The sequence below is a fragment of the Danio rerio genome, chromosome 4, assembly GCF_049306965.1.
Source record: "Danio rerio strain Tuebingen ecotype United States chromosome 4, GRCz12tu, whole genome shotgun sequence".
In the NCBI taxonomy this organism is placed as follows: Eukaryota; Metazoa; Chordata; class Actinopteri; order Cypriniformes; family Danionidae; genus Danio; species Danio rerio.
In genome coordinates this window covers 22,227,127-22,255,000 of record NC_133179.1, presented here as the reverse complement: position 1 = coordinate 22,255,000, position 27,874 = coordinate 22,227,127, and the positions used below count along the sequence as shown (strand labels likewise).

Here is a 27,874-nt window from a genome sequence, read left to right as displayed (position 1 = left end):
TCCAGTGGTCCTGGTGGACTTGGACCATTCTGAGGTTGTTCCTGAACTGATGTACCCTGATGTCCCAGAGCCAACCACTCTCCCAGTTATGTCACACAGGCTGTCACAGAGTCCCCTGTTAAGCCATTAAGGTCCCAGAGCTCTTCCAGTTACAGACAAGGTGGTTATTCTGGAGTCAACCACTTGCCATGCCCATAGAGTCCCTGCCATAGAGTCCCTGCCATAGAGTCCCTGCCATAGAGTCCCTGCCATAGAGTCCCTGCCATAGAGTCCCTGCCATAGAGTCCCTGCCATAGAGTCCCTGCCATAGAGTCCCTGCCATAGAGTCCCTGCCATAGAGTCCCTGCCATAGAGTCCCTGCCATAGAGTCCCTGCCATAGAGTCCCTGCCATAGAGTCCCTGCCATAGAGTCCCTGCCATAGAGTCCCTGCCATAGAGTCCCTGCCATAGAGTCCCTGCCATAGAGTCCCTGCCATAGAGTCCCTGCCATAGAGTCCCTGCCATAGAGTCCCTGCCATAGAGTCCCTGCCATAGAGTCCCTGCCATAGAGTCCCTGCCATAGAGTCCCTGCCATAGAGTCCCTGCCATAGAGTCCCTGCCATAGAGTCCCTGCCATAGAGTCCCTGCCATAGAGTCCCTGCCATAGAGTCCCTGCCATAGAGTCCCTGCCATAGAGTCCCTGCCATAGAGTCCCTGCCATAGAGTCCCTGCCATAGAGTCCCTGCCATAGAGTCCCTGCCATAGAGTCCCTGCCATAGAGTCCCTGCCATAGAGTCCCTGCCATAGAGTCCCTGCCATAGAGTCCCTGCCATAGAGTCCCTGCCATAGAGTCCCTGCCATAGAGTCCCTGCCATAGAGTCCCTGCCATAGAGTCCCTGCCATAGAGTCCCTGCCATAGAGTCCCTGCCATAGAGTCCCTGCCATAGAGTCCCTGCCATAGAGTCCCTGCCATAGAGTCCCTGCCATAGAGTCCCTGCCATAGAGTCCCTGCCATAGAGTCCCTGCCATAGAGTCCCTGCCATAGAGTCCCTGCCATAGAGTCCCTGCCATAGAGTCCCTGCCATAGAGTCCCTGCCATAGAGTCCCTGCCATAGAGTCCCTGCCATAGAGTCCCTGCCATAGAGTCCCTGCCATAGAGTCCCTGCCATAGAGTCCCTGCCATAGAGTCCCTGCCATAGAGTCCCTGCCATAGAGTCCCTGCCATAGAGTCCCTGCCATAGAGTCCCTGCCATAGAGTCCCTGCCATAGAGTCCCTGCCATAGAGTCCCTGCCATAGAGTCCCTGCCATAGAGTCCCTGCCATAGAGTCCCTGCCATAGAGTCCCTGCCATAGAGTCCCTGCCATAGAGTCCCTGCCATAGAGTCCCTGCCATAGAGTCCCTGCCATAGAGTCCCTGCCATAGAGTCCCTGCCATAGAGTCCCTGCCATAGAGTCCCTGCCCATATTTACTGTGGTTGCAGTTTTGTCAATTCGGATTATTATTGTCCTTGTCTGTCTTGTATTTTGTTTTTCTCGTTTTGTATTTAGTTTGTTTATTGACTGTGCATTGTTGTGTTAATACATGGCCAAATGCTCGCTTGTCAATTAATCTGACCCTGTTCATTTAGTTAATTTGCCTCACCTGTCCTCATTTTGTTCTTTGTCTGCTCATCTATTCTTCTAGTGTGCTTTTGTCTCTTGCTGAATCATTTCTCATGTTATGCAATTGGTTACTGTATGTTCTGCCTGCTTTGCTTTTTTTTTTTTTCTTTTTTTTTAAACTGAAGTTGACTCTTACCTTACCATGAATTGTTTATTAGCCCTTTAGACTGTTACCAGGGTTTTTTTTTTTTTTCTCTCTCTCTCTTTTTGAGCTAAAGTTTATTTTATCGCTTATCTGCATCTGGATTGTCCTCACACTTGACAATAGATTATAGTAATATTGTACATGTTAAGGTTTTATTTGTTTTTGCAGTATTAACTGGTTAGTTTAACTCAAAAAGATTTCAACGTCAGGATCTAAATCTATTTTAAATCAAGTTTGATATTTAAATTTTAATTTTAATATTTTCTATTATTCTAAGCTTAATTTGTAATTAAAGAGAAGTACTCCATACAACCAAAGAGAATAAACAAAAATCAGAAACCCTAGATGACTTGAAAGTTATCATCATGGAGTGAAAAAAATCCTGTTAACCTGTAACTTTCTATTTAAAAAAATAATATATATCTAGTTAAAATAGAAAAGCAATTTGTGAAGTGCCAGGATGTTATTTTAGTTATTTAGCATAATATATTTTTTTCAGCTAACTTAAAAACTGAATTATTAATGTATTATTAAATATACTGCTGGATGTATAACAATCTGCAACAGTATCCCTGAAACTTGGATGTCATGTATTTTTAAATGTATATAGTTATTTGAGGTTTGGAGGTTCGTCTGACTGAGAACAATGATAAAAGATTGGAGTAAGCCGAAGAACAGCGAGTCAGTGAATTTATTAGAGCACCAATTAGGGCAATTTAAATATATAAACTTAACGTTCTTCAATAACAATTAAGATGTAGGCCTACCTTTGTGTGACATTTAACACACCAACATAATTGTAAATACTCAAGCTATTTTTAAAAGAATATTGTATTTAACGTACTTTTTGCCTCAGTATTTTAAGAAACGTAGAGGAAAAACAAGTAAGATGTCGATGTGTAACAATTACGCTCAACAACGACAAATGACTTTCAAAATAACAACCAGTCAGGTACTCGTGTTAAAATAAGAGACTGACAAACTGAACATGAAAGTTACATTGTCTTGCTATAATGCATTTCAATTTCTTACCTTAGTCAAAAAAAGTCAGAAAAATATGACCTAAATTTCAAAAGATCTTCGTGTTTGTGCTCTGGTGTATACTCTTGTAATATAGCGCCATCTAGTGATGATGTTTCACATGTAGCACGTGGGACCCAGCATGACCATCCTGTTTTGAGCGAATGGTAAAAGGCATTTACATCGGGTGGGAGGTTCTGTAAGGATCCAAATAAACCTAAAAATTACTAATATATTAGTTTTTTTATTACACTTTTTACTGGAAAGTAGGCCTACTGTTTATTAATTTAATTGCACGTTTATTAACTTTTGAGGTATTTTTTATTTAATGCACTCTAATCCATTTGGTATGTTTATTAGTATTTTTATAATGGTTTATTTATTGATTTATTTGAACCCTAAATAAATTATAATTTTGCATGAATAGTTTTATAATTACAATTTGATGTTCAAGCTTATTCCTTTCATAATTTTGTATGTTTATTGATTTATAGATCATTACATATTTGATTATTTATTTTAGTCTTACTTTTGATTTGATTACATTATTTAATTATTTTTTGTATATTAATACTTTCAAAATAATTGAAGACCCCTTAAAAATAATATAAAAGCACACATCAAATTTTTTTATGAGTTACTGATTGTGTTGAATTATAGAATTTTTTTATTTTGTGAAATGTTAGGATATTACTGACTTCAGAGAGCATTAAGCTCTCATAAGCTGAGCCCAAATTCAGACAAGATTTCCAGCTAGATTTTAAAACCTTTGTTTCTTATCTTTAATATAATGATTTGTTAAAATAAGTATAGTAGGCCTTGTTTTGATATCTAAGCTATTCAATGGACGTGCTATGCTTCCTTATTTTGCCAAAGAAACATAAGTATTATTAAATACTTACATTAAAAGTTGTTGTTTGTTGTCAAATTGTGGACTGTAATTTTGAAGTGAGAACTGTCGCAAATACTTTTTCACGAAAGCATGTGTTTACGACAGCGCCCCTGCTTCTGGGCTCAGGAAACCCTTGTGCGGCCTTTCCGAACAGCGCTCGGTATCTGAAAGGTGCGTCTGCAAGTCCTTCTCCATAGTGCAGTCAATTAAAGATTAATTTCATCTCAAAGTAAACGTTATCTATTCTGTCTTTGTTTCAGAATCATGCCGGCTAAAGGTCCCCTACAGTCTGTCCAGGTTTTTGGACGTAAAGTGAGTAAATTCAGACATCAATGTTTCTCATGTGCTCGCGCACGGCGCTGATGAGGCACTCAAGTTAGCCGGCTATGCTAACAGCAATATGCGACTGTAAACCACTGTGGTTTTGTGCATGCTCAGAAATAAACTGAACAAACGCACATAACCCTTAGTAACTACAAACAAGGTTATGTGCTTTTACGCCGCGTAAATGTATATAATAGGCCATGATTCTCTAGATCGCAAGTGATGGGGTTTTGTATTGACAATTGCTGTTTTTTGACACGTGGGACAGTTAAATTCTTACATCCAGAGATTTATAGAATAAAAATTGACCTTGAACTTTATCTAGATATTTTCTGTACTTGCTTATTTGGTTAATATAGATGTGTTGTATGTCTTGCTAACTGTTAGCTTGTATCGTTACTTGTGTGTAATGTTAGCAGTAGTTTGCTTCCTCTGTAGTGTCATCAACTATGTGCTAGCTCTTAAATAGTCATTTTGGTATAATGGAACGAATGGTTTTAATGCAACAAATTCTAACGTTACAGGTATATTTAAAAGTTCTAATTAACGTTAGCTTTTAACTCATTTGTAATTCCCCATGCTGCTAAATGTGGACATACACCTAAATGTATTGCACTTTTAACAATACATGAACAGATAATAAGTGTGCCTAGCATTAAGTGTTTTCAGATGCTTAATTAAAAAGTGAGGCCATAGAAGATATTGATACTGCTCATTTGTAGTCTCTGGTGTCATAACATCTGAGTTTTCTTCTTTTTCTGTTATTAAATACTTTAATTGTACAATGTATTCTTTTTTTTTGTTTTTTCAAAAAAAGTGGCTGTAATTTTTTGGTTAACAAATAGATTGTTTTCTATGGTTTTGAAATCTAACAATGTGTTGGCTGATCCATTTTTTTCTGTCAACAGAAAACAGCTACTGCTGTCGCCCACTGCAAGAGGGGAAATGGGCTTATTAAAGTCAACGGAAGACCCCTTGAGATGATTGAGCCCGTCACTCTGCAGTACAAGGTATGTTTGTCACAAAGATGGAGTGCTTTTTGAGCGGTTAGATCACCCAAAATCGCCAATTCTATTATCACCCATTCTCATATCGTTTCAAACCCATGCAAAAAAAAATAAAAAATTATCTTCAGAACATAAATTTTGGATACATGGGATAAAATCTGAGCAGTCGCGTCCTCCGTAGACAGCAATGGTCCTGACTAAATTATACTATAAAGTTTACTTAAACGAAATTAAAAAAAAAAAAAAGACATTTTCTAATAAATTCCAGCCACAACCAAGTTATTTTTTAGTTATTTTTGGCAGTTCGAAACAGTCCACCTAAGCAAGCTTTTTACAGGAGTTCATTTTGGTCCTAAACACCTTTGAATTTTCATTGGTCAGATGATTTTGCAATCAATGACTGTTTTCTAGAACCTTGGCGTGCTTCATATTCTCACTGTTTATAGTCAGACAGGAGTTAACATCTAGCACAACATGAGAATAGCTTGGCAAAAGACGAGAAGCTCATCAGCATCATGCCATATCTGACAAAGTTCTAAACATGTTTCCATTTAGTGTCGTGTGTGGCAAGTATAAAACAATGTGACACTTCTAGTGAAGAAAGCTGTTTGCTACATGTTCATGAAACTGTTGTCCTCTCTCATCTGCAGTTGTGTTTAGCATTACACTTAAGCAGTGAGATGCATTTAAAATTCCACTTATTTCTGCACAGTGGTGTCAAGTTTTGAAAACACTGTACTGTCATTTCAAACTTCTTTAATGGCCTTAAAGACTAAAAAATATTTTGTTGGCCATTCCCAAAGCGCACCATGTTTTTTCAGTGGTTTAATCAGAATTTTATAAAGCTAAGATAATCATTTTCTGCGCACAAAACAAAATTAAGTTTAATCAAACGGTTTCTTCTCATATATATATATATATATATATATATATATATATATATATATATACACACACACACACACACATATGTGTGTGTATACACACACACATACAGGTATTTATTAAAGTTCTGATTGGGAGGTACTGTCCGATTCCGATCGAGTCTGAAACTACGTGATCAGGCTCTATTTCCTATCACATGATCAGATCTGGACATCCTTAGTATAGGTTGGATGTTTACAAACACTGCACAGATGTTTACCCCAGATGTCCCCGCAAAGTATCTGAGGTATATATCAGCAGCGCTATCAAGTGTGACGCTTATGAAGAGCATGCAGCTATCATGAACGTGCACTATATACTGACACAGAGAAGAAACTTTGATAAAGATGTTTTTTTTTAAAAGTTGTAAATTATAAGGGTTGTAAAGCAAGATAACCCACAATTTAAGCCTAGGATTAATTATTTCAAGTGTGTAAAGCCCTACTGAAATCAAGCTTTTGTTCTTTGAAAAAGCTTCATCTTTCACAGCCTTTGATATTGCTTATGAAAGTATTAATGTCAGATTTATGGAAAATTATCTGCATTTTAACTCCTTGATCCAATTAGTATAGCTGGTCACAGATTTATTTATTAATCAAACTCTCCAATTATGTGGTTCAACTCGCAAATCCCCAGCCTTTTCTTAATGACTAACAGCTCTCCAGAGGGGACATTCAACAGGGAATAACTTTTGTCCTATGAAATTGAAGTGTTTTAATATTTTTTAGTCTTTTGTACTTTGTAAACTTTCAACCTCAATCATTGCAACAACAGCTTTGTTTTCAAAAAATACCTGCGTTTGTTTTTTTGAAATTAAATTTATCTACACTTGTTTATGAACTTTTTGACGGAGTTTGGTTTATTGCTGTTTCAGAATTTGGATTATTACATTTCCCACATTTTTATTGTGCACTTTGGGTATCCTGGAGAGATTGTCCATCTGCTAACAAGCTGTTTATTTTTATTAAAGCTGCTGGAGCCTCTTCTGCTGCTGGGTAAGGAGCGCTTCGCTGGCGTGGACATCAGAGTCCGTGTGAAGGGTGGTGGACACGTCGCTCAGGTCTACGGTGAGTGATCTTGGAAGGCATTTGTTCTGTACTTAATATTAGCATGAATTTAGCTTCTCCAAGACCAAAGTGTAAAAAAATACCTGTACTGAAATTAACATGTTTTATTCCTCTTCTAGCCATCCGTCAGGCCATCTCCAAAGCCCTGGTTGCCTATTATCAGAAATGTAAGTGTTATCACTTTATTGTCATCAGCAAATTAAGAAATGTACGAGGTTATTAAATGACTCTCAATTTTTCTCTTCTGTCAGATGTGGATGAGGCCTCCAAGAAAGAGATCAAGGATATCTTAATTCAGTACGACAGGACCCTGCTGGTTGCTGATCCCCGCCGCTGCGAGTCCAAGAAGTTTGGTGGACCTGGAGCTCGTGCTCGCTACCAGAAATCCTACCGTTAAAATCTCTCTGTACATTTTCATATAATAAATTTAAAGGGGGAAAACATGCTGTAGTCTTGTTGTTTTTATTAAAACTACTTGTAGTTTTGAGTTTATTTACTGCAGAAAAGCGCTAAACTGTCGTTCAATTATTTGTGTACCAAATATTTTTAAGGCAAATTTAGAATAAGATTTAATTTGGTGACATTGTGTGTGTAAAGATCACAGAGCAGTCCCAAGTCACTCAGTTGTTATTTAAAAAATCTATACATGCTCTCTATACTTCAAAACACTGGTGTTTACTCCTTTTTCAGTAGGAAATGAATCATTTGAAACACATTTAGTATAGCCTCTTGTTATATTGATTTTAATAAGCACAAGCATAGATTAAGCATCTGTTCTTTTGTATTATAACACTTGGTAGTTTGGTGTAGACCACAATATTGGATATCTCATTTTTGACTCATTGGCTGTGAAAGAAGAGATATGAAAAATCTGCAAACTTGATTAAATGCAGACAATATTTCTTCTAGACAGAAATAGCCTTGATTGCTGACATGGCAATCAATAAAAGTACATTACATCACATTCTAGAACAAATGTATGCTAATAGCTGTGATGTGATTTTGATTTTTACAATGCTAGGATATACTAAGATAATTAATTGGAGGTTTATACAACAACCTTTAGAAAAAAGTTTTGGTTTGGTTCAGATTTTTCTAGTAAAATATTCAGAAGAATGATATAAAAAGCAGCTACTGATGAGGTCAAAATGTACCATGGTATTTCCATTCAATATATCTTTTTTGTTCAATAGATGAAAAAGGAACAAGTGCAGAGTAAATGACTGTTTGAATGAACTACCCCTTTACAATAAGTGGGATGGGTTTTTTTTAATACAAGAGGGCAGTAGTCCGATTTTGGTGGTGTGTTTGAATTAGAAAGTTTAGTTGGATATTAAAATGAGATTTTCCTGTACCATAATCCAATTCATTTAGTAAAAGTTAAATAATAACGAAAATAAGTAGTCATTGATTGCTTCTCCACTTAATCTAAATCTAAACCAGTACAATGAATATTTTGAAGAATTTTGGAAACAGCAGATCTAAACGCACACAAACGTTTCTTGAGCAAAAGTTGGTAGCTAAGATGCTAATTAGCACTGCTGATGGGTGGTTTCTTACCGTCGTAAACCCAGGGAAACAGTTTAAATGCTTTATAGTACCAGTAATGCTTGGTTTTTTTTTGTGTACTATATCAATGTCTAAAATGTATTTTGTGTCCAAGAGAAAAAGTAGAACTACTTGAGGGTGAGTGAATGATACGTAGCCAATTTTCATTTAGGGGTGAACCCTTAAAGAGCAATTATTTTTGGCAGTGTTTAACTTGAGGTAAACATTTGAGGTAGCGTAATTATCTGAACAGCCTGTCGTAAAACTAAAATTTTGCTGATAATATGTTTTGTAAATGTGCTGCCTTACATTAATGAGATTATAAGTAATGCGTAAATACATCCACCAGAGGGAGCCAGACCGGTGTAGGCCTTTGTTGAAGAGTTTTACGCTGTTGTATCCCAAAAATAATTGAGGTTAGTCAGAGACGCCTTCAGTCAGATGATGACATAACACCTGAAATTTCCAGAAAGACAAGGAAAACATCAGTGTAATCTCAAGGGAGGAAACGTCACAGTAATCACATACAGATTTAAAAAGGTATGCATTCATGTTTTGTTGGTTTTAATCCCCACATTACATCCTACGTGTGATTCATCAGCTGATCTGTTCTGTATCTGTGACAGGCACACGTACTCTGGCTGAGGTAAGACAGAAAAGCTAATGAAGTAAGAGTGCTGCTGATGCTCAGTCGGATCTGATTCACTGATGCTAAATGGCTGGTATTGATCCATTACTGGCAGTGATGATCACCAAGTGGATGCAGATGGTGGAGAGAGCAGCTCTCAGGTCTTTTCTCTAATGTTCATCCTGCTGCTTTGGCTGAGGAGGATTCTAGCATTGCATTACTGCCCGATTCATGGAGATGAAATCTGCTGTTTGTCCTGAGGAATGGGATTGTGAACATGGAGTAAGGAAATGCACATGTTTAAATCTACAGTGTAAAGAACAGTTTCTCCTTAATTTCTAAAGTTCAATTATATTCCAGTTTTTCTCAGTCGCTTTGGTGCATTTCTCACTACACTATTTACATTTGCACAACAGTTAATGCATTTCTCAAAACAATTAGTGCAAACTGCAAAACCTAGCTGATAACCTGCAAAAGCGCGTTACATGCTCAATATGGATAGTTCATTCCTCAAAAGCAAGTATTCATGTCAATCAAATGGTCAGTATCGTCAAAATGAAAAGTCCTGACACCATTGTTTATGAACAAGATAGTCAAATGGCTTAGTCATGTTTTCATTATGACAGTTTACACTGTACATTTTTTCAATGCAAAAAAAGTCAGATTTTGGTGACACTTCCTGAAAATGCTCAAGACAGCACTATAGACTATTTGCACAGCTATTTGAAAACTACAGTAAAGTGAGATCACTGCATTGAGTGAGTTATCTGAGTACAAGACACTAAATATGTATCTTTCACATTTTTACTGCGTTTGCTCTTTGCAATCCTAATTTACTCACAGCATTGTGCAAAAGAATAAACACACCCTTATTTACAACAAACATAAACTCCCTTTAGGTAGAGCTGTGCACAACTGTACACAATAGTGCAGTACATATTGGAACTGAGCCTACAACATACACAGGTCTGTATATCATTCATCAAATTGTTTAATTTGAAAGACATTTTCAGGAAAATAAAGATGTAAATTTGTTTTATAAAATTAGTTTGACAAATTTTGACAACTAGTTCACCATTTTTGTATGTAATGACTCAAGTAATGAAATGAGGACTATTACTTTTATATAGAATGACTATTCAGCATTCACAAGTTTACTTCATTTTGACTGACATGACAGAAGCAAATGATAATGTTATAAATAGCAGAGAGTTGTATGAAAGCAATTTATGCTTGTCCAAAAGCATTCACAATTTGATGAAAAGAATGAGAAACTGCTACTAGGATGTGCACAAATGACTAATTGTTTTGAGAAATGCATTAACTGTTGTGCAAATGTAAATAGTGTAGTGAGAAATGCACCAAAGCGACTGAGAAAAACTGTAACTTTACAAGTCATTTCAACTTGAATTTCAATTAAACTAACTTAAAACATCAAGTTACAACTAGTGTAATTTACGAAATGAAGTTTAAACCTGATAACTTACTAAAAAAAGTTAAAGTGACATAAAAACATATTAAATCATGACTTTTTATCGTATCGTGTTTTTCTTTTACAGTGTATAGACCACATCTGCTATGATCAGAATAAAAATGATCTAATACTGTGATTGATTTACTATATTTGTGCATAACAGAACACTTTAAAGGAAATGAAGTCTTAACTAATTAAGCAGGAAGTGTGCACATAAGATCTTGACAAAATGTGTCACCATGTTTTAAAAAGAAAACCTAGAAAAAAAATATAATTCAGTGGTTCTAATTATGTCAATAATATTAAAATGTTTTATTTTAAGGGGATCAGGTCCCAGTGGTATAAAATAATGATGATGATGATGATGATAATAATTAGCCCTTATGTAATGTTGGGGATTATTTCACACACTCTGGGGTGATTTTGAGTCTTAATTTGGTCATAATTTGTTCTGGGTTTCAGCTAGCAGAATGATTTTTGGTGACAAATCTTATTTGAACCATATTTTGTGAACATGCTTTAAATCTTTTTAAAAACTCAACAATACACTCTGGGCAAATGTCCTACCCTTTTGTTATGTCAGGGATGAAAACATCCACTGAATTAAACTGCTGTAAAAATGCATGAGATTTTATTTTATTTTTTTGCATGAATCTGTTAATCAACCTCAGTCCTGATCAAAATTACTAAATTGCTTAAAAAATGACAGGATTTTAACTCTTTAATTGGCAAATTTATACATGATGTCACTGATTTGGTGAAACACATAAAATGATGTATTTTAAATATAAAATGTAGTTGTGTACAGGATTTGTTTTACCAAAACAAAAGAGTAGTAGATTTGAACAGTGAACAAGGGTTAATAAATAAATATTTGACTAATAGGGTAGGGTTGTACACTAAACCTAATGCAGTATTCCTCAGTATAAACTAAATACAAGTCTTCTAATACAGTGGTTCTCACAATGGGGGTCGGTACCCGCCGGGGGGTCATGAGACAATGATCGGGGGTCGACTAGGGATTTCCAAAAATCAAATTAATTTGATTAAACTACTAGAATTATCATATTTTATCCATAACCTACCTACAAAAGAGGTTACATTAAAAAAAACAACATGCAAATAAAAAGCCATTAGCCTTTCCATTTTTTGCGACCCCTGGGGTGATTATGTAATATTAAAGACACAGCAGATTGAGTTTAAGGCACCAGGTTAAACTTTCTGACATGTTTATGGCACTCATGTAAATTAAACATAAATACAGGCCACAACTGAACAAGGAGGATGGTCTCAGAGAGGCGTTCTTCAAAATTAAATGATGAATAGACTTCGGCCTATTGGTATATGTGCGCCGGCGCGTAAGGTTTATATATTTGGAACCACCTCAGAGGGTATTGGGCGTCACGAATCACTGGCATTGTAATTTTGGGGGTCGTGGGCAGAGAAGTTTGAGAACCCCTGTTCTAACACACACATACAGACACACACATATGCATTTACAGTACAAACCCAACATTTTACAGTTTGCATTTGAACACCGAAGTTACCACTTTATATTTAGTGGCCTTAATATAAGGCTTGGTGGTATGGGTTAAGGTGTAAGGGATAGGTTAGCAATGTAGTTAGATGTAATCACATCAGTCATAAACAGTCATAAATAACAGTTGTATATATACATGCAGACAATTTTTTTAACATATGTGGAATGTAAAAATATGTTTGTACTTAGTGGGAAATAGATATTACATAACAGTTTAGGTTTACGCTCAATTAGATTTTCTGTTTCTATTGAACAAAAATAACGAGACATTTTTCCAAATTTACTGCAACATAAGAACAAATATGCATAAACTTGTGCTGTCAGAAACTGTGCATGAACCCATTCATAGCTATGAAGATAGTCAAAATCATAACAGTCATTAATGGCCTGGCACACAACTTAATATGGATGAACAGAAGAGCTAGTTTGTGTTGTTAGCTGCATAGAGACTGTATATCTAGTTTTCATAATGCTGATGAGTTTCAGATGGAGGCAGTGCTGACCTAAGGTCAGATTTAACCACTGAGTGCAAACAATTCACAACTACTGCTGCGCTTCCTGGATGAACACATGAGAACTCTGCTGCTGTTCGCATGGGACAGAGGAAGTACATGGACAAAAACACACTGAAACTAACTTGAGGGAAAATTCCATGCTATTATCTCTTAGTAGATAGACAGAGAGACCAGCAAATGAAAAGTTTGGAATGGTGGAGAACAAGGAAGAACGTTGTTCAAATTGATTCACGAAGTAACACCCATTCTTCGCAGGATTCAAAGAGTAGACCCATAGTTTCAAGCTGTTGAGATGGATTTTGATCAAGAACATTGAAGGAGAGAATTAGAATGAGAACTAGGGTCTATCTTCCAGATATATTAGCACGAATACACTCTTAAAAAATGGCAGTTAGTAACATGCTGGAACACCAAAAATGTCTTAAGTTTAACTAATAATCTTGTTTGAGCTTGGGTAGAAAGATGTACAATAATATCTGTTTAAATGCTAGTTTCAGATTCAGTTAACATTTAGAACGACCACTGTTGGCTGGACTAATAAACCTAAATCCAAGCAATATTATTAAATCTTTAAAAGTTGTAGTCAAGTTATAATATTACAAGTTCCTGTAATTTTTTGAAGAGAGAAATCAGGGACCATAATATATATCTCTGGAGCTAGTTACTAAATAAAAATTCAGTTAAGATGCTTGAAAAATTGTGCTCTATAGTAATTGTCATGTGCTTTTCTTTCAGTCTGACATTAACAGAAAAACCTGATGTGTTTAAAGAGATGGGAAGGAATTGGATGGGCACGTGGCTTCATTTGCCATCACAAATATTTCAAGACAACCCACATGACTACAGTAAGATTCCTGATGCAGAATCTAAATGTAGGTAAGTTTTTTTTTTCAGCAGTACATGGTCATTAAATGCTCTCTGAGAGTCAAAAAAACATACAGGCAAAACAAAATTATTATGTGTGACACAGCTTATGACCCTCAATGTACTGTCAAATCTTGAATGAGGATGGAGGGTGAGCAAATGAGCAACAAATGTTCGTATTTGGGTGAACTATCTCTTTAAGAACATAACTCATGCCATAGCATTGTGCTATTGAAATGAATGGTCCCATTGAATGTTGTTGTTTTTTTATTCAGCAAGGACAATATTAGGAGATAAGACAGTTTATCAAAACGATTTTAGACTTCTTTCATTTAGTCCTGTCAGCAACCATCATTAACATTTTTAGAGGAATAAAAAGTTCTGTGTTATTTGAAAAAAGAGTATTTTGAAAATTGTTAATAGCTTTGCTTTCATTTTTGATCAATTTAATTCATTTTTAAAGTAGTAATTAAAGAAAAAAATCATACATTTTTAATTGTAATTTGCAATAAATTATAAAATAAATTAATTTAAAAGTCTGACTGACATAACTAAAACAAAGTTCTATGATTATATGCATGTTACAATTTTTGCATCTTCAATTTTTGCCATTTTGTGCAGTGTACCATATAATTTTCTTATGATTATCCTCTTATGTTGCCAACAAATAAATATCTATACACATTCACAACTTACATTTACACACAACTATAAAACATTGTACATGTGGAACTGTACATGCAGCTGAAAAGAAATTAATAAAAAATCAAACTAAGTGAAAAAAGTGCTAACTTATACATTTACTGAAACATTTTTTTAATTATTTGTTATTATTTATCAACTATTATAATTTTTACAATTATTCTTGCTGTTTCTCAGTGTCAGTTTGCTCTTACCACACCATTTACTAATCTTACCATACAAAAACAATTATTTAAGTGGATTAGGATGCTCTGGTCCTTTCTGTGTTGTTTCATCTGCTTTTTGTCGTTTTCTTTTCTGCTTTCTCTCTGTGTTTTATCAATATCTAACATTTCTCTAGGTCTTATCAAAGCTGCTGTAGATCATTGCAACAGTCATCTTGTAGATTGAACTCAAACACTTGTGTTTACTAGTTTGGGTGTGCGTGCGTGTGTGTGTGTGTGTGTGTGTGTGTGTGTGTGTGTGTTCGAAAGGCTAAGCAAAGCATTAGGCTTAGGTATTGATTTCAAACTTGAGTGCATTTCAAATCCAGCTTTCATTTGTATATTTAAGAGGTGTGTGTGTTTTAGCCAGACCTTGGCTTCATTTGCATCTCTTGCTTAGTAAAGACACAAGTCAAACTGATTTGCAGCTGACAATGGCCAGACAGACCAAAGTAATATATCTGCCAAATTTTACTGAATGCGGCAGAAATTACTGTGTGGAATACTGCAATATATATATATATATATATATATATATATATATATATATATATATATATATATATATATATATATATATATATATATATATATATATATATATATATATATATATATATATATATATATATATATACTCAATTCCCTATCTTAGACAGGAATATAATAATCATGGCTGTTTATGTGATCAGGTCATCAAGTAATATGTAAAATATAAGAATATCATTAATTTTAGTGAATGGTTCTGCAGTTACATAGATATTCTAGTAGGTGGCGACAAGTGAAGTGCTAAACATCTGCTGTTACAAACTAGCCTAAATCACCATCTGCTATAAAAAATGTGCTTAGAGCACCATCTGCTGTTAAAAAACTTGCCTTGAGCTCAGCCAGCTGTTAAAATCTAGTTTACGAGCACCATGTGCTGTTAAAAACTAGGCTTGCGCACCATCTGCTATTAAAATCTAGATTAGAGCACCATCTACTGTTAAAAATTAGCATTGAGCACCGTCAGCTGTTAAAATCTTGCTTAGAGCGCCATCTGCTGTTAAAAATTAGCCTAAATCACCATCTGCTATTAAAATCAAGCTTAGAGTACCATTTGCTGTTACAAAGTAGCATTAAACACCCTCAGTTGTTAAAAAACTAGCTTAGAGCATGGTTAAAAACTAGCCTTGAGTTCTGTCAACTGTTAAAATCTAGCTTAGAGCGCCATCTGCTGTTAAAAACTAGCCTAAATCAGTATTTTCTATTTAAACCTATTGTAGAGCACCATCTGCTGTTAAAAACTAGCCTTGAGCGCTGTCAGCTGTTAAAAACTAAGCCCATAATTGAGAGAATAGTAAAAATTCAGAATCGATGCAGAAGATTTCTTAAAGAATTATTTTGCCACAGCTCTAGGTATCTCACATCTCTTACTAGCGTTTTCATAAGAACTGGTTGGACAAACTACTATTTAACACGGTGGTGGTTGTGATGTGTGATGTGATTAGTATGCTGTCGCGTCACAGCAAGAAGGTCGCTGGTTCGAACCTCGGCTCAGTTGGTGTTTCTGTGTGGAGTTTGCATGTTCTTCCTGCCTTCGCGTGGGTTTCTTCCGGGTGCTCCGGTTTCCCCCACAGTCCAAAGACATGCAGTACAGGTGAATTGGGTAGGCTAAATTGTCCGTTGTGTGTGTGTGAATGTGTATGTGTATGTTTCCCAGAGATGGGTTGCGGCTGGAAGGGCATCCGCTGCGTAAAAACTTGCTGGATAAGTTGGCGGTTCATTCCGCTGTGGCGACCCTTGATTAATAAAGGGACTAAGCCGACAAGAAAATGAATGAATGAATGTTTTCTATTAAGAAAAAGTGAACATCAAGGTCAGTTCTAATCTCATCTGCAAACACAATCTCTCTACATATGAAAACATAAAAATGTAATTTAATTAACCACCAATACATGAGAATGTTTTGTTTACCTTATGAGATTTTCTCATACGCTATAGAGAATGAAAATATATAGTATAAAGATAAAAATAAAGGTTTCCTAACAAACTACGAAGTACATTTGTTGACAGAATATTGTATTAGTGATGTATTTTGTTTGTAAAAAGTTAGCAAGTGTAATATTTGATGATGATAATAATAAATTCTAATACAAAACCATAACCTGATCATATTATATTTGCATATTTATATGTGTATGTATTTAAAACAAATTGCTGAGTGCAAATTAGTGGGGTCACTTCACAAAAAAATGTTTAAAACTTGTATAACTGATTCATTAATACTATGCCATATAGTACTACTTTCCAAATTAAAGGGGCAGTTCACCCCAAAATACTGAACAATGTTAGAAAAAAAAACAGCCATTGACTTCCATATTATTTTTTTGTTCCTACTATGGATGCCAAAGGCTGCTTTTTTTCCAACATTCTCAAGAATATCTTGGGTTTTGTTTTTGAACGAAAGAAAGAAATTTATTAAAGTTTTAAACCACTTGAGTGTGAGTGAGGGAAATTTCCAGGGATGTCCAGATCCGATCACGTTTTTACCAAAATACGGGAACCGTTTTAGATTTTTTTGTGTAAGCAAGTATTTTACAGTACTTTAGAAATACTCAAAAATGCAACTTTCAATGTTTTCAAACTATTCTATTTGATTTACCAAAGTCACACAAGTGGCAATTTCACATCTTTCACATCCATCACAGAAAGATGTCGCATAACAACACTTTTACCTCATAAATGTGAAAATGTTAAATAAAATAAAACCAATCCTTTTTGTTTTATAGAGAGCCAACTTATATCCTTTTGATTATCATTGTTTCTTTTGGGTTGTGCAGATAAATTCACAGAATTTCTACAAAGTATGTTGTGTACTGTAAACCCGCAGGCTTTTTTTTGTCCCATCCATAACGCATGTTTATTTTCCACATTTAAAGTACAAAACATGTTTTAAGATTGATATTTTTCTGTTCCCTTGACTCTGTGGTCAGTTGTTCTGGAAAATATAAACAAAATATAATGTTTCAATATAATGTTATCATACACTTTCTGTGCGACTTTATGTTTTGAGTTTTTACTGCAAATGTCACATCCATAACGCTGGAATTGCTCATATATATATATATATATATATATATATATATATATATATATATATATATATATATATATATATATATATATATATTATATATATATATATATATATATATATATATATATATATATATATATATATATATATATATATTATTTTATAACACATCAATAGCTATTGGGTGGCACAGAGTTAGACCTCTTTCTTGACTGATACACAGAAACAGCAATGTGTGCGACATGACATCACTTTGTTGCAGAGACGCTATTGGATAAATGCCGGCAAAGTAGAACATGGTAGCAGCTTGAAGCGGAAAGCGAGAGTGTTTCTGGGGTCTGGTGGTGTTATAAAGTTGGTGATGACAACATTGCTATAGCAAACTGTAAGATATGTAAACTTGTGTTATGCTATGTTTTTTTTAATTAATTTTTTAAAACTTACTGTTCCACTGAAGTCCAAAAGTGAAGAATTGAGGTTATTTATCACTTGATTGTTTGAACTATCTCACATAAGTGCTCTGTTTGTTAACAGAGATGTTGAATGTTAAACTAAGCTGAATGAAATTTTAAAAAAATGAACGTCCTGGATCTGTTTCTTCACTCTGCTTTATGCTTTTTTATGTATTTGTATTTAATCGGGGTTCGGTATCGGGAGATACTCAAAATCAAACGACTTGGACTCGAGGGCAAAAAAATCTAGTCAGGACATCACTAGAAATTTAATTGCTGAGTGTATGTATCCTTTCTAAATTAAATGCAAAATAGTGAGGTTGGATGAAAAAAACCATCCTTGTCAACCTCTCTGAACAATCTCCAGACCCCAGAACCGTGTCTCATTGAACTCGCTCACACTGCTTCTAAAGCTGCGTTATTCCCCACATCAAGCTCTTGCGTTCTGCACAATCATCATATATATATCTGACCCAGTTCATACATGGCCAAAAGCAGACATTTGCAGAAGCGTAAACAGCGAAGTGAGCTTGCGCAGTCCGCCAGTTTCAGGCTCTGCAGTGAAAACGGTCACCTAGTAAAAGGCAAGAGAATGTTATAAATAAAGAACTGGCCATATATGGTCTTTTCCTCTGTGTGCGCAGCGCTATGGAAACACATCACCTGAAGGGGCGACCTGTTGACCCCTCGCTGTCACTGCAGTAGACGATGGGTGCAGATTTACGCTCCCCCAGCCGTTTTTCTAGGCCTGCCATGTCGTCTGGTTTGACCGTAATAGGTTCTGCAGCGGGAGGAAAAGTAATTGAAGTTTCTCTGTGTGTTCGTAGGTCTGCCAAGTGCGGAGGTGGGGGATCATTTTAGTGAGGGATACAGTACGCAGTGTTGGCATGGCAACAGAGAAGCACTGTTCGGGCATCGCTTATTTAGCAGAAAAGCGACATCCCAGAGAGAAGGTGGAGAGATGGTGTGAATAAATGTGAATCGCTGTTTGTCTGCCAGCAGAAGTAATGGTTATAGCAACAGGCTCTCTAGATCTCCTGATGACTGTCACCTTAACTGACTCGGTACACAGTTCAAAAGCATGAACTGTTAATAGATGGACATCTGGGGTGTAATCTGTTTAGAGCACTTGGAAATTGTATCTATAGTTCCACAGCAACTGGTTTGGCATTTTTTGAGGGACATTTGAGCGCTAGAGTGTTATGTGCATGGTTGAGTCTTTAAGTGTAGGTTCTAGTTTTTCGCCAAGCTGAGCCCAACTCAGAAAAGTGCATTCTTAAAGGAATATTTCACTCAAAATTAAAAATTTACTTCCTATTTACTTATGCTCAAGTAGTTCCAAACTTTTATGAGTTTCCTTATTCTGTTGATAAAAAAAACGGTGTTTTTTGGAGAAAGCTGAAAACTGCTATCTATTGACTTCCATAGTAGGAAAAACAAATGCTATGCTATTTTATACTATTTTAAACATTGTCAAATGTGTTCAAGAGAAGAAAGAAACTCAAACAGGTTTATATTAAGTGAGGGGTGATGACAGAATTTTCATATTTGGATGAGCTATCCCTTTAAGTCAATTTGTTATAGTAGAAAATAAAAACAATTTAGCTTATTCAATTCAACTATAGTGCATGTCTTTGGACTGTGGGGGAAACCGGAGCACCCAGAGAAGGCCCAGCTGGCACTTGAACCAGCGACCTTCTTGCTGTGACAGTGCTAACCACAGAGCCACTGTGTTGCCCAGTTTACCTACATTTTTAACATATTTTGTTTGAATTGTCACACAAATGGTGGAGGCAATAATCCAATTTGGATATGGAAGGACTGCTTTAGTATTTTGCTTTATGATGGGGTTTCACTGTTGTTTATTGGATGTGACCATTTGCACTCAAAATTAATCAGACATTGTTGTTGATTGTGGAGGGATTGTGAGAAATTGAAGGGTTGTTTCACCCCAAAATGAATATTCTGTTATTAATTATTCAACCTCCTGTTCCAAACTCCTAATCCTTTTTTTTTTTCATTTTCAGAACACAAATTAAGATGTTTTATAAAAATCATGAGAGCTCCCTCATCCTTCATGGAAAGCAATAGTGCCAAGACATTCTTGGCCTCATTTACTCTAATAGGTTTTAGTTTTAAAACGGCATTTTGAATGAAAACAATCCACATTCACATTGGTGTTTCACCTAACTACACCTAACTTAACCAAACTACACCATTGAAAGCACAAATCACGTGTCCACACACACACTCTGGCATGCGCTGAAGTGTATACACGCATATGAGCTGAAGGCAGTTGGCGGGTACTTTGAGCACAAAACCCCAAGTGTGGCTTTGCATGTCGGAGGGTTAATCAAGGATCTACTGTTGAATTTAATCTCACTATATTTGTTCAACGTGATATTTAATTCATATGGTCTCTATCTAACAACATATTCCTCCATTTTGGTCTTTTGAATCCATTACTTGCTCTGTTGGCTGAGCGCAAAATAAGTTAATATTATTTATCTAATCACGAACACAGATTCTGCGCATTTGAATGATTGCTTGCCTTTATTTCCTATATTGTATAAACTTATTGTACGTTATACTTTTATAATGGCCATTATTGATTATTAAAACTGATACTCAGTGAAAGAGACAGGGTATGTTTCGTATTTTTATTAAAAATGAAAGGAGGCAGAAATAGGCACTGTTTTGTTGCACTCAGTGAAGATGGTCATATGAATATGTAGCTACACGATGCCTTAACATTTTTGGTGTCTGTTAAGTTAACATCAAAATGAAAATTGACAGTTTCTTATATCATGTTTTCATTTTATTGTAAAGAAACAGCATAGCCAGGGTGATGTGATTGAGGTTATAAAGTACACTGTTCCCTTTGAAGATTTCCCGACATGTCCTCTGGAGTTTGTTTTCCATATCAAACTTGCAAAGTCTGAACTTACAAGGAGAGGATGCAGGACTGAACTGTGTGTAGGCTACTTAATATTGAGGAAAAAGTCTGAATCAGCTAGGCGAATGTCTGCAGCCATGCGTCCGTTTTCAGATGTCTCAATTTTTCCCCATCCACACTAAGATGGAGCAGCAGCGTTTTAAAATGAAAACAGCCCATTCAGTGTTTTTTTTAAAAACTCAAAAACTTTGGGGTAGTGTAGACGGAAGGCGTAATTGTAGCAAAACTATACGTTTTAAAATGTGTTAGTGTAAATGGGGCCAAAGTCCAGAATACAAAGTTGTTTTTACACACAAAAGCATTTATTTGTAGATTCTTTGGTTGCAGTTTAACCACTAAATTTGCTGGAATGTTTTGAGAATGTCTTTGGTTTCTTTTCTGGCGCTCTTAGATTTCATCTAAAATATCTTAATTTGTGTTCAGAAGACAAACAAATGTCTCAGGGGATTGGAATGGCTTGAGGGTGAGTAATTAGTAACCAAATTTTCATTTTTATGTGAACGAACCTTTTAAATGGACTAAATGATTGCAGAAACACAGCATACATCAACAGAGAGAAGTCTATCATTTTCACTTTAAGATTACATTTACACAACAATGAAGTACTCAAAATGGAAAAGTTATTCCTTTGTGTTGTCGACAGGTTTCTCACACAGCAGACATGTGATTTTTGTTCACACAGATCTACAAAAATTATTGTTTTTTTGCATGCTAGGCTAGTGAATGGCAATGTTAATATGTGAAGAAACACCACACACCTGTGCTTACCTGTAGTTGTCAAGTATTTGCGCTGGACAGAACGCATAATATACCTGCACATGATGTCACCATTTTGCAGTGTACATGATTCAGAAATATTTGCAGTGGATGCATCAAAATATATGATCAAAGAGCATAAAAAGTTGAATAGTGTACTATAAATGGCCACTAAAACTCAGATATATGGCATGCTAATTAAAACATGGATGAATCCTTGTCAATCAAGTCAATACTTATATACTGTATATTGATTTGTTCATCAGTAGTGATACCTTATATTGGAGTAATGAAATGAACAGCTGTTTGTTCAGTTTGTAATTTAAAATTTGGTTCCATTATGTCCGTGGCAAATTTACTGCTTGTGATCTAATGTGATGCTTTGTAGTTTTGCAAGAACTAAATATAAAGCAAACAATCTCTTTTGATTCAGGATTTTTTTGAGGAGGGATCAGAGCGAACCTAAAATAATCCTGGTCCTGCATGGCACAGGAGTAAATATTGCTTTGCGCTTGTGTTGAGTCTCAGACAGGATTCTCAGAATGAGCCAGACAGAGCCCCTTTGTTAATTTGGGTATTTTATGTTTGCACTTGACACGTCGCTGGATGCCGATGCAGCTGTCCACCACACACTGGGTTCATCTTGTTCCACTGTGGAGGAATTTGCATGTTGTAAAGGTGACACTGTTTTCAAGAAAAAAATGAAAACATTTGGATTTTAAAAGGCTTTTAATTTGCCCAAAAACAGAATTTGGGGAGCTGAAAATGCTTTTTTAATGTTTTCGAAATCATTGTATTTGAGTAATGCATTTTTATTTTCACTTTCACAGATCAGCATGAACAGTGTTTGTAATGACAACACCATCATACGCAGACAAAAAATAGATGCAAAGGTAAAACATTTTTTCATACATTCTTGTATGACTAAGTGCAAGTTCATCACAGAAAATACAAGAAAATCTTGATATCTCATTTAGTGTGCTTTCAAACGAGCACATTTAGTGCACCTGAGTTCAACTGGAATCTTCTAACCAAGATTGAAAACATCTTTATTATAATAAAAGATAAGAAGTATTGTTAAAATGCAGCTACATACAGTTGAAGTCAGAATTATTTGCCCCCCACATAATAGTTTTATAACTCATTTCTAATAACTGATTTATTTTATCTCTGCCATGATGACAGTAAATACTATTTGACTAGATATTTTTCAAGACACTTCTATACAGCTTAAAATGACATTTAAATGCCTAACTAGGTTATTTAGGTTAACTAGGCAGGTTAGGGAAATTAGGCAAGTTATTGTATAACAATGCCGTGTTCTGTAGATTATCGAAAAAAATATAGCTTAAACGGGCTAATAGTTTTGATCTTAAAAAATGTTTTTTTTTTTTTTTTCAAAAATTCAAAACTGCTTTTATTCTAGATAAAATAAAACAAATAAGACTTTCTCCAGAAGAAAAATATTATAAGACATACTGTGAAAATTTCCTTGCTCTGTTAAAGATCATTTGGGAAATATTTAAAAAAGAAAGAAAAATTCAAAGGGGGGCTAATAACTTCAACTGTACATAAATTGTCATTATATTTGACAAAATGTTAATCATTTAGACTAGGAATGCAGTGATTCCATTATTTTAAAACCGATCCGATCCAATAAAAAGAATTCTAAAAGTATTGGTTGATACAGATACCGATCAGATCAGTTATAGAAACTGTAAAGTATTTGTTCTTTAGTATACAGTTGAAATACTGAAATGTAGGCCTAAATATATAAGCATCGTAGAAAGGATAATGCTTCAAAGTATGGCTATATTACATACATTATTTATCCTTTTTAATTGCATTATGGGACCTTCATCTTTTTTCCAACAACTTTTAAGCTTGAAAAGTTGGAAAACGTGTCTTATGAGCATTTGAATAGTTAATAGTAAAGCGATAAATATATAAAATAAAGTGATTATACATTATCAGGGTCTCTGCAGGGTCTTAAAAAGTCTTAAAATGTCTTAAATCTCAAAATTCAAATTTTAGGCCTTAAAATGTCCTAAATTTACTGAAATGTTGGGTTGTAGGTCTTAAATCTTTTTTAAATTTTTTTATTCATGTATAGCTACCCAATCTGGCCAAAACCCATACAATCACCAACAATCCATCTCAATAAAACTATATAATATAAAGGTCATTTTTAACTCTATTTATCATAATGGTCCAATTTTTTCCCTTACAATAACATTTGTTTAAACGTGCTTCATGTATTTACTGCTAAGGACACCCACCTGGAAAGATTGTTATACTTTTAGATTATAATAGTTTTTAAAAACTTTTTTTTTATTTTAAAGAAAGTTTATGTTGAAAAAAAGTGTATGGATACAAGTAGAGTTTGCTTGTTTTTACACAATATTAAAAATATTTTGCTAAGAAATAAAATCTAATTTAGTAATCTAATATATATATATATGTATATTCATTTTTTTATGTTTAATATATAATATATATATATCTTTTACATTTATTATTGTATTATTAAATGTATTAAATTATAATTTTGTTTTTGATGGGGCAAATAAAAATCTTTAATAAAAAATCTGGGCCATTTGACACATTGCTTATAAGTCAAAAATGTAATTTATAATGGTCTTAAAAAGGTCTTAAAAAGTCTTAAATTTAACTCTGTGAAACCTGCAGAAACCCTGATTATATTATTTTAAACTACTAAAATGTTAATAAAAGTCACTTTAGTAAATTGTAGAGTTTTCAAAAGTCGACAGAGCAGAGATAAACATTGCATAATGCAATTGTAAATGAATTATAAATCACACTTATAAATAAACAGAAAACATATGTGAGTCACAAAACATGGAAACTGTTAATTAACAGATACTTTTACAGTGTAATGTGAAACTAATATAATATTCTCTCTAATTTATTTTTCCAAAACCACAACAAATGTTAAATGATGATCACAATGTTTTAATAATCTTACACTATGCAAAAGTATCCTACCACGTTATTCAATAGTCCAGTGAGATGACCAGCTCTCTTATATTGCTTTTTAAAACTGAGACTAGTTACTCAAAATTCACCTTTAAAGAGCATGATGGGAAAATTGGCCTTAGTGTTACTTCACCTGGTCTCCCAGTTGACTCATTTCTGGTCTTTTTATCTGATGGGCAGCAGTACAGTGGCCTGTGGAAATATTATGATTCATGTGACCCTCTCGGAATACACAATAACCAACCCACTGTTAAGCATATGGGGGAACTCATTGTGAGACCAGAGGCTGGTTGCATAAACAGCTTGAACTAGTATTGAAAAGTTAGTTATCCACTTATTTTTCTTCTAGACTGGTCATAAAATATAATGAATGAATAAATTAATGCAGATAGTATGGTGGCTAAGTGGTCAGCACAGTTGCTTACCATAAGAAGTTTTTTGGTTTAGGTCCCGGCTGGACCAGCAGGTCTTTCTGTGTGAAGTTTGCTAAATTGAATGAATAAAGAACTGAAAGAGTAGCAAAAAAGGTTGATTGCTGTATTTTAAATACATTTTGAAACCAGAGCTTACCAAAACAGGTATTGTCAGAAAAGTGGCTAATTCATAAAAGTACATACAGTTTGATTTGTAAGAAAATGTATGATTTAGAAAAGGTGCTTTCCTCCCAAACCCCACCTCTAAACCTAACCTGCATTGTGGGATGAGCAAATCATACTAAAAAAAAAAAAAAGATCTCTAAATTCATACAAATTAGCCACTAAATTGTAAAGTTCCGTGATTGACTGAATTGTAAAGTTGCTGATATTGTGTTGGAGATGTATGTTTGTGCAATTTGCCTAGGTTTATTTGTAAAGGACTGAAGGCTAGACAGAAAGGGAAAAGAGATTCTCTTCAACATTTTGCACACCCCAAAATTATATATATTAAATCATGTAGTATTTATTCATTCATTTCCCTTCGGCTTAGTCCCTTTATTTATCAGGGGTCGCCACAGCAGAACTTATCCAGCATATGTTTTATGTTTTCAGCATATGGATGCCTTAAAAATGTTTAACTCAACAATGAAACATCAAACATAGCTTTATTTTATATGGTCAATCAAATGAATAAAAAAAATGCAACATATTTGTTTGGGCCCAAACTAGAAAACCAAATGTAAAAAAATTGTATTAGTTTTGCTTAAGTTGCACACTAGTTTTGTCATGTATGAATATCATTTCATCATAAAAAAACTGTACAAAAGCATGCACGTCTCTCTAAATTGGGTGCTCAGCCAAAACCGCAAAAAGTACAATCAAAGGCGGCAACACCAAGCCTCCAAAAATACAAATTTATTAAATTAAAAAGGCCGACACAGGGCATGTAACGTTTCGAGCCACCCGGCCCTTTATCAGACAATGATAAATCATTTCATCATAACCCTATTGTATAAACATATACATCATGCTGACGATCAAAAACAAAATGTCATAAAAATCACAGGCGGTTGTCGTCTGACCGAGTGCATCTTAAAACATGGATGACACTCATACAGCTTGAGAAGCATACAGTTCTTTAGGATCTATATAATTTGGAAAATAAAGAGTTGCATTTTAAGGAAACAGCATAGGAGGAAGTTGCCGCGGGCCTTGGTGCAGATGAAAAGAAAAAATTTAAAAATTTTTATAGACAGATGACTAGATGCGTGTTGCTTCTGCTCTCCATACGTGCGCGTGTGATCTAACAGACGTGACTCTCAACTATTTTGACAAATACACACTGATGTTGCACGCTCACATTGATTCCAAGTTGGGTGTTTGTGATTGGGTCAATTCATTCATTCATTCATTCCTTTTCTTGTCGGCTTAGTCTCTTTATTAATCTGGGGTCGCCACAGCGGAATGAACCACCAACTTATCCAGCAAATTTTTACGCAGAGGATGCCCTTCCAGCCGCAACTCATCTCTGGGAAACATTCACACACACACACAAACACACACACACACACACTCATACACTACGGACAATTTAGCCGACCCAATTCACCTGTACCGCATGTCTTTGTACTGTGGGGGAAACCGGAGCACCCGGAGGAAACCCACGCGAATGCAGGGAGATGGGTCAATTCAATGTCAATAAAGAAAAGAACCAATGGGCTGCAGATTATGTCACATGGGCCGGTCTATCTGAAACAAAAAGTGTCTTACTTTCAGAGCGTCACAGATCATAGCATCGTCAATTAATTAGGCAGAAAAAACAACAGGCTGCTAAGCGTTTCAGGGGCCGATAATAAGAAGATGATTAGCCCCGCCCAAAAAGTACGTCAGCCCAGCGGGAAACTGCCCGGTCTGCCAGATGGCCTCTGCTTCCAGCTGCAACCCAGTACTAAGAAATATTCAGACACACTCATTCACACACACATACACTAAGGCCAATTTAGTTTATTCGATTCACTTAGCGCATGTCTTTGGACTGTGGGGGGAACCGGAGCACCAGAAGGAAACCCACGCAAACACGCGGAGAACATGAAAACTCCACACAGAAATGCCTATTGACCCAGCCGGGACTTGAACCAGTTACCTTCTTGGCGACAGTACAAACCACTGAGCAACTGTGTTGCTATAATTTATTATATTTGTTATATTATAATAATTCTATATTAAATAAATACTGTAGGCAGTGATTTTAAATGTTTTTAGATGATGACACAATTAAAATATTTATGTTTTCAAACAATATTCTTCTAAACTTGTATTATTTATTTTATTTCATGAAACAGAAAAAGAGAACAATGGTGGAAGAAATTTGATTAAAATCATCAAGCTGATAGAAATCTTTCTTTAAATGAATCATCTTAACGATTGTCTTTTATTTGATCCATTTAAATCTCACTGTCAGATGTGTGTTTTATGCAGCATATCTCTTTTTCAGTAATTATGGAGATGCTGTGTGAAAGTGGGCCAGCTCCTCATAGACTCAGCAGGAGCTCTCCTTAAAAGGCCAGGATGGATGATGTCGACTGTCTTTTTTCCCTGTCTCGTTCTCGCTCTCTCTCTCTGAGGAGGAGGAGAGGCCCAGTAAGCTTTGAGAATCTCATCATCTCATCAGAGAAGCTTATGATATGATGACTTCCAGGAGAAGAGGTGCGTTACCACACACAG

The 27,874-nt window shown here is 35.3% G+C and overlaps 2 protein-coding genes and 1 long non-coding RNA gene across 17 annotated transcripts in view; 2 read left to right on the top strand and 1 right to left on the bottom strand.

Moving 5' to 3' along the window:
- myf6 (myogenic factor 6) overlaps positions 1-3,965 on the bottom strand; it is a 69,963-nt gene extending 65,998 nt beyond the window's left edge. For 4 of the 8 annotated variants that reach the window (XM_073945836.1, XM_073945840.1, XM_073945838.1 and 1 more), the window contains exon 1: positions 2,819-2,914. The gene's annotated coding sequence lies outside the window, so the exon portion shown is untranslated. Of the gene's footprint in view, positions 1-2,818; positions 2,915-3,708 lie in introns of those variants that run through there. The other 4 variants (XM_073945837.1, XM_073945841.1, XM_073945843.1 and 1 more) reach the window with 2 other exon arrangements.
- On the top strand, positions 3,842-7,463 carry rps16 (ribosomal protein S16). The gene is made up of 6 exons (NM_001076732.2): positions 3,842-3,869; positions 3,959-4,010; positions 4,931-5,032; positions 6,924-7,020; positions 7,140-7,187; positions 7,272-7,463. Exons 2-6 carry the CDS (start codon positions 3,963-3,965, stop codon positions 7,415-7,417), a joined length of 441 nt encoding a protein of 146 aa, NP_001070200.1. The 5' UTR covers positions 3,842-3,869; positions 3,959-3,962; the 3' UTR covers positions 7,418-7,463.
- Positions 7,464-8,318: 855 nt separating this feature from the next.
- The window catches only part of LOC137491398 (uncharacterized), a 57,335-nt gene continuing 37,779 nt past the window's right edge, over positions 8,319-27,874 (top strand). Inside the window, exons 1-8 of one of the 8 annotated variants that reach the window (XR_012402091.1) lie at positions 8,322-8,706; positions 8,918-9,108; positions 9,195-9,214; positions 9,312-9,478; positions 13,461-13,601; positions 22,171-22,415; positions 22,568-22,630; positions 27,645-27,856. This is a non-coding gene — a long non-coding RNA (uncharacterized lncRNA). Of the gene's footprint in view, positions 8,707-8,917; positions 9,109-9,194; positions 9,215-9,311; positions 9,479-13,460; positions 13,602-22,170; positions 22,416-22,567; positions 22,631-27,644; positions 27,857-27,874 lie in introns of all 8 variants that reach the window. The other 7 variants (XR_012402094.1, XR_012402095.1, XR_012402093.1 and 4 more) reach the window with 7 other exon arrangements.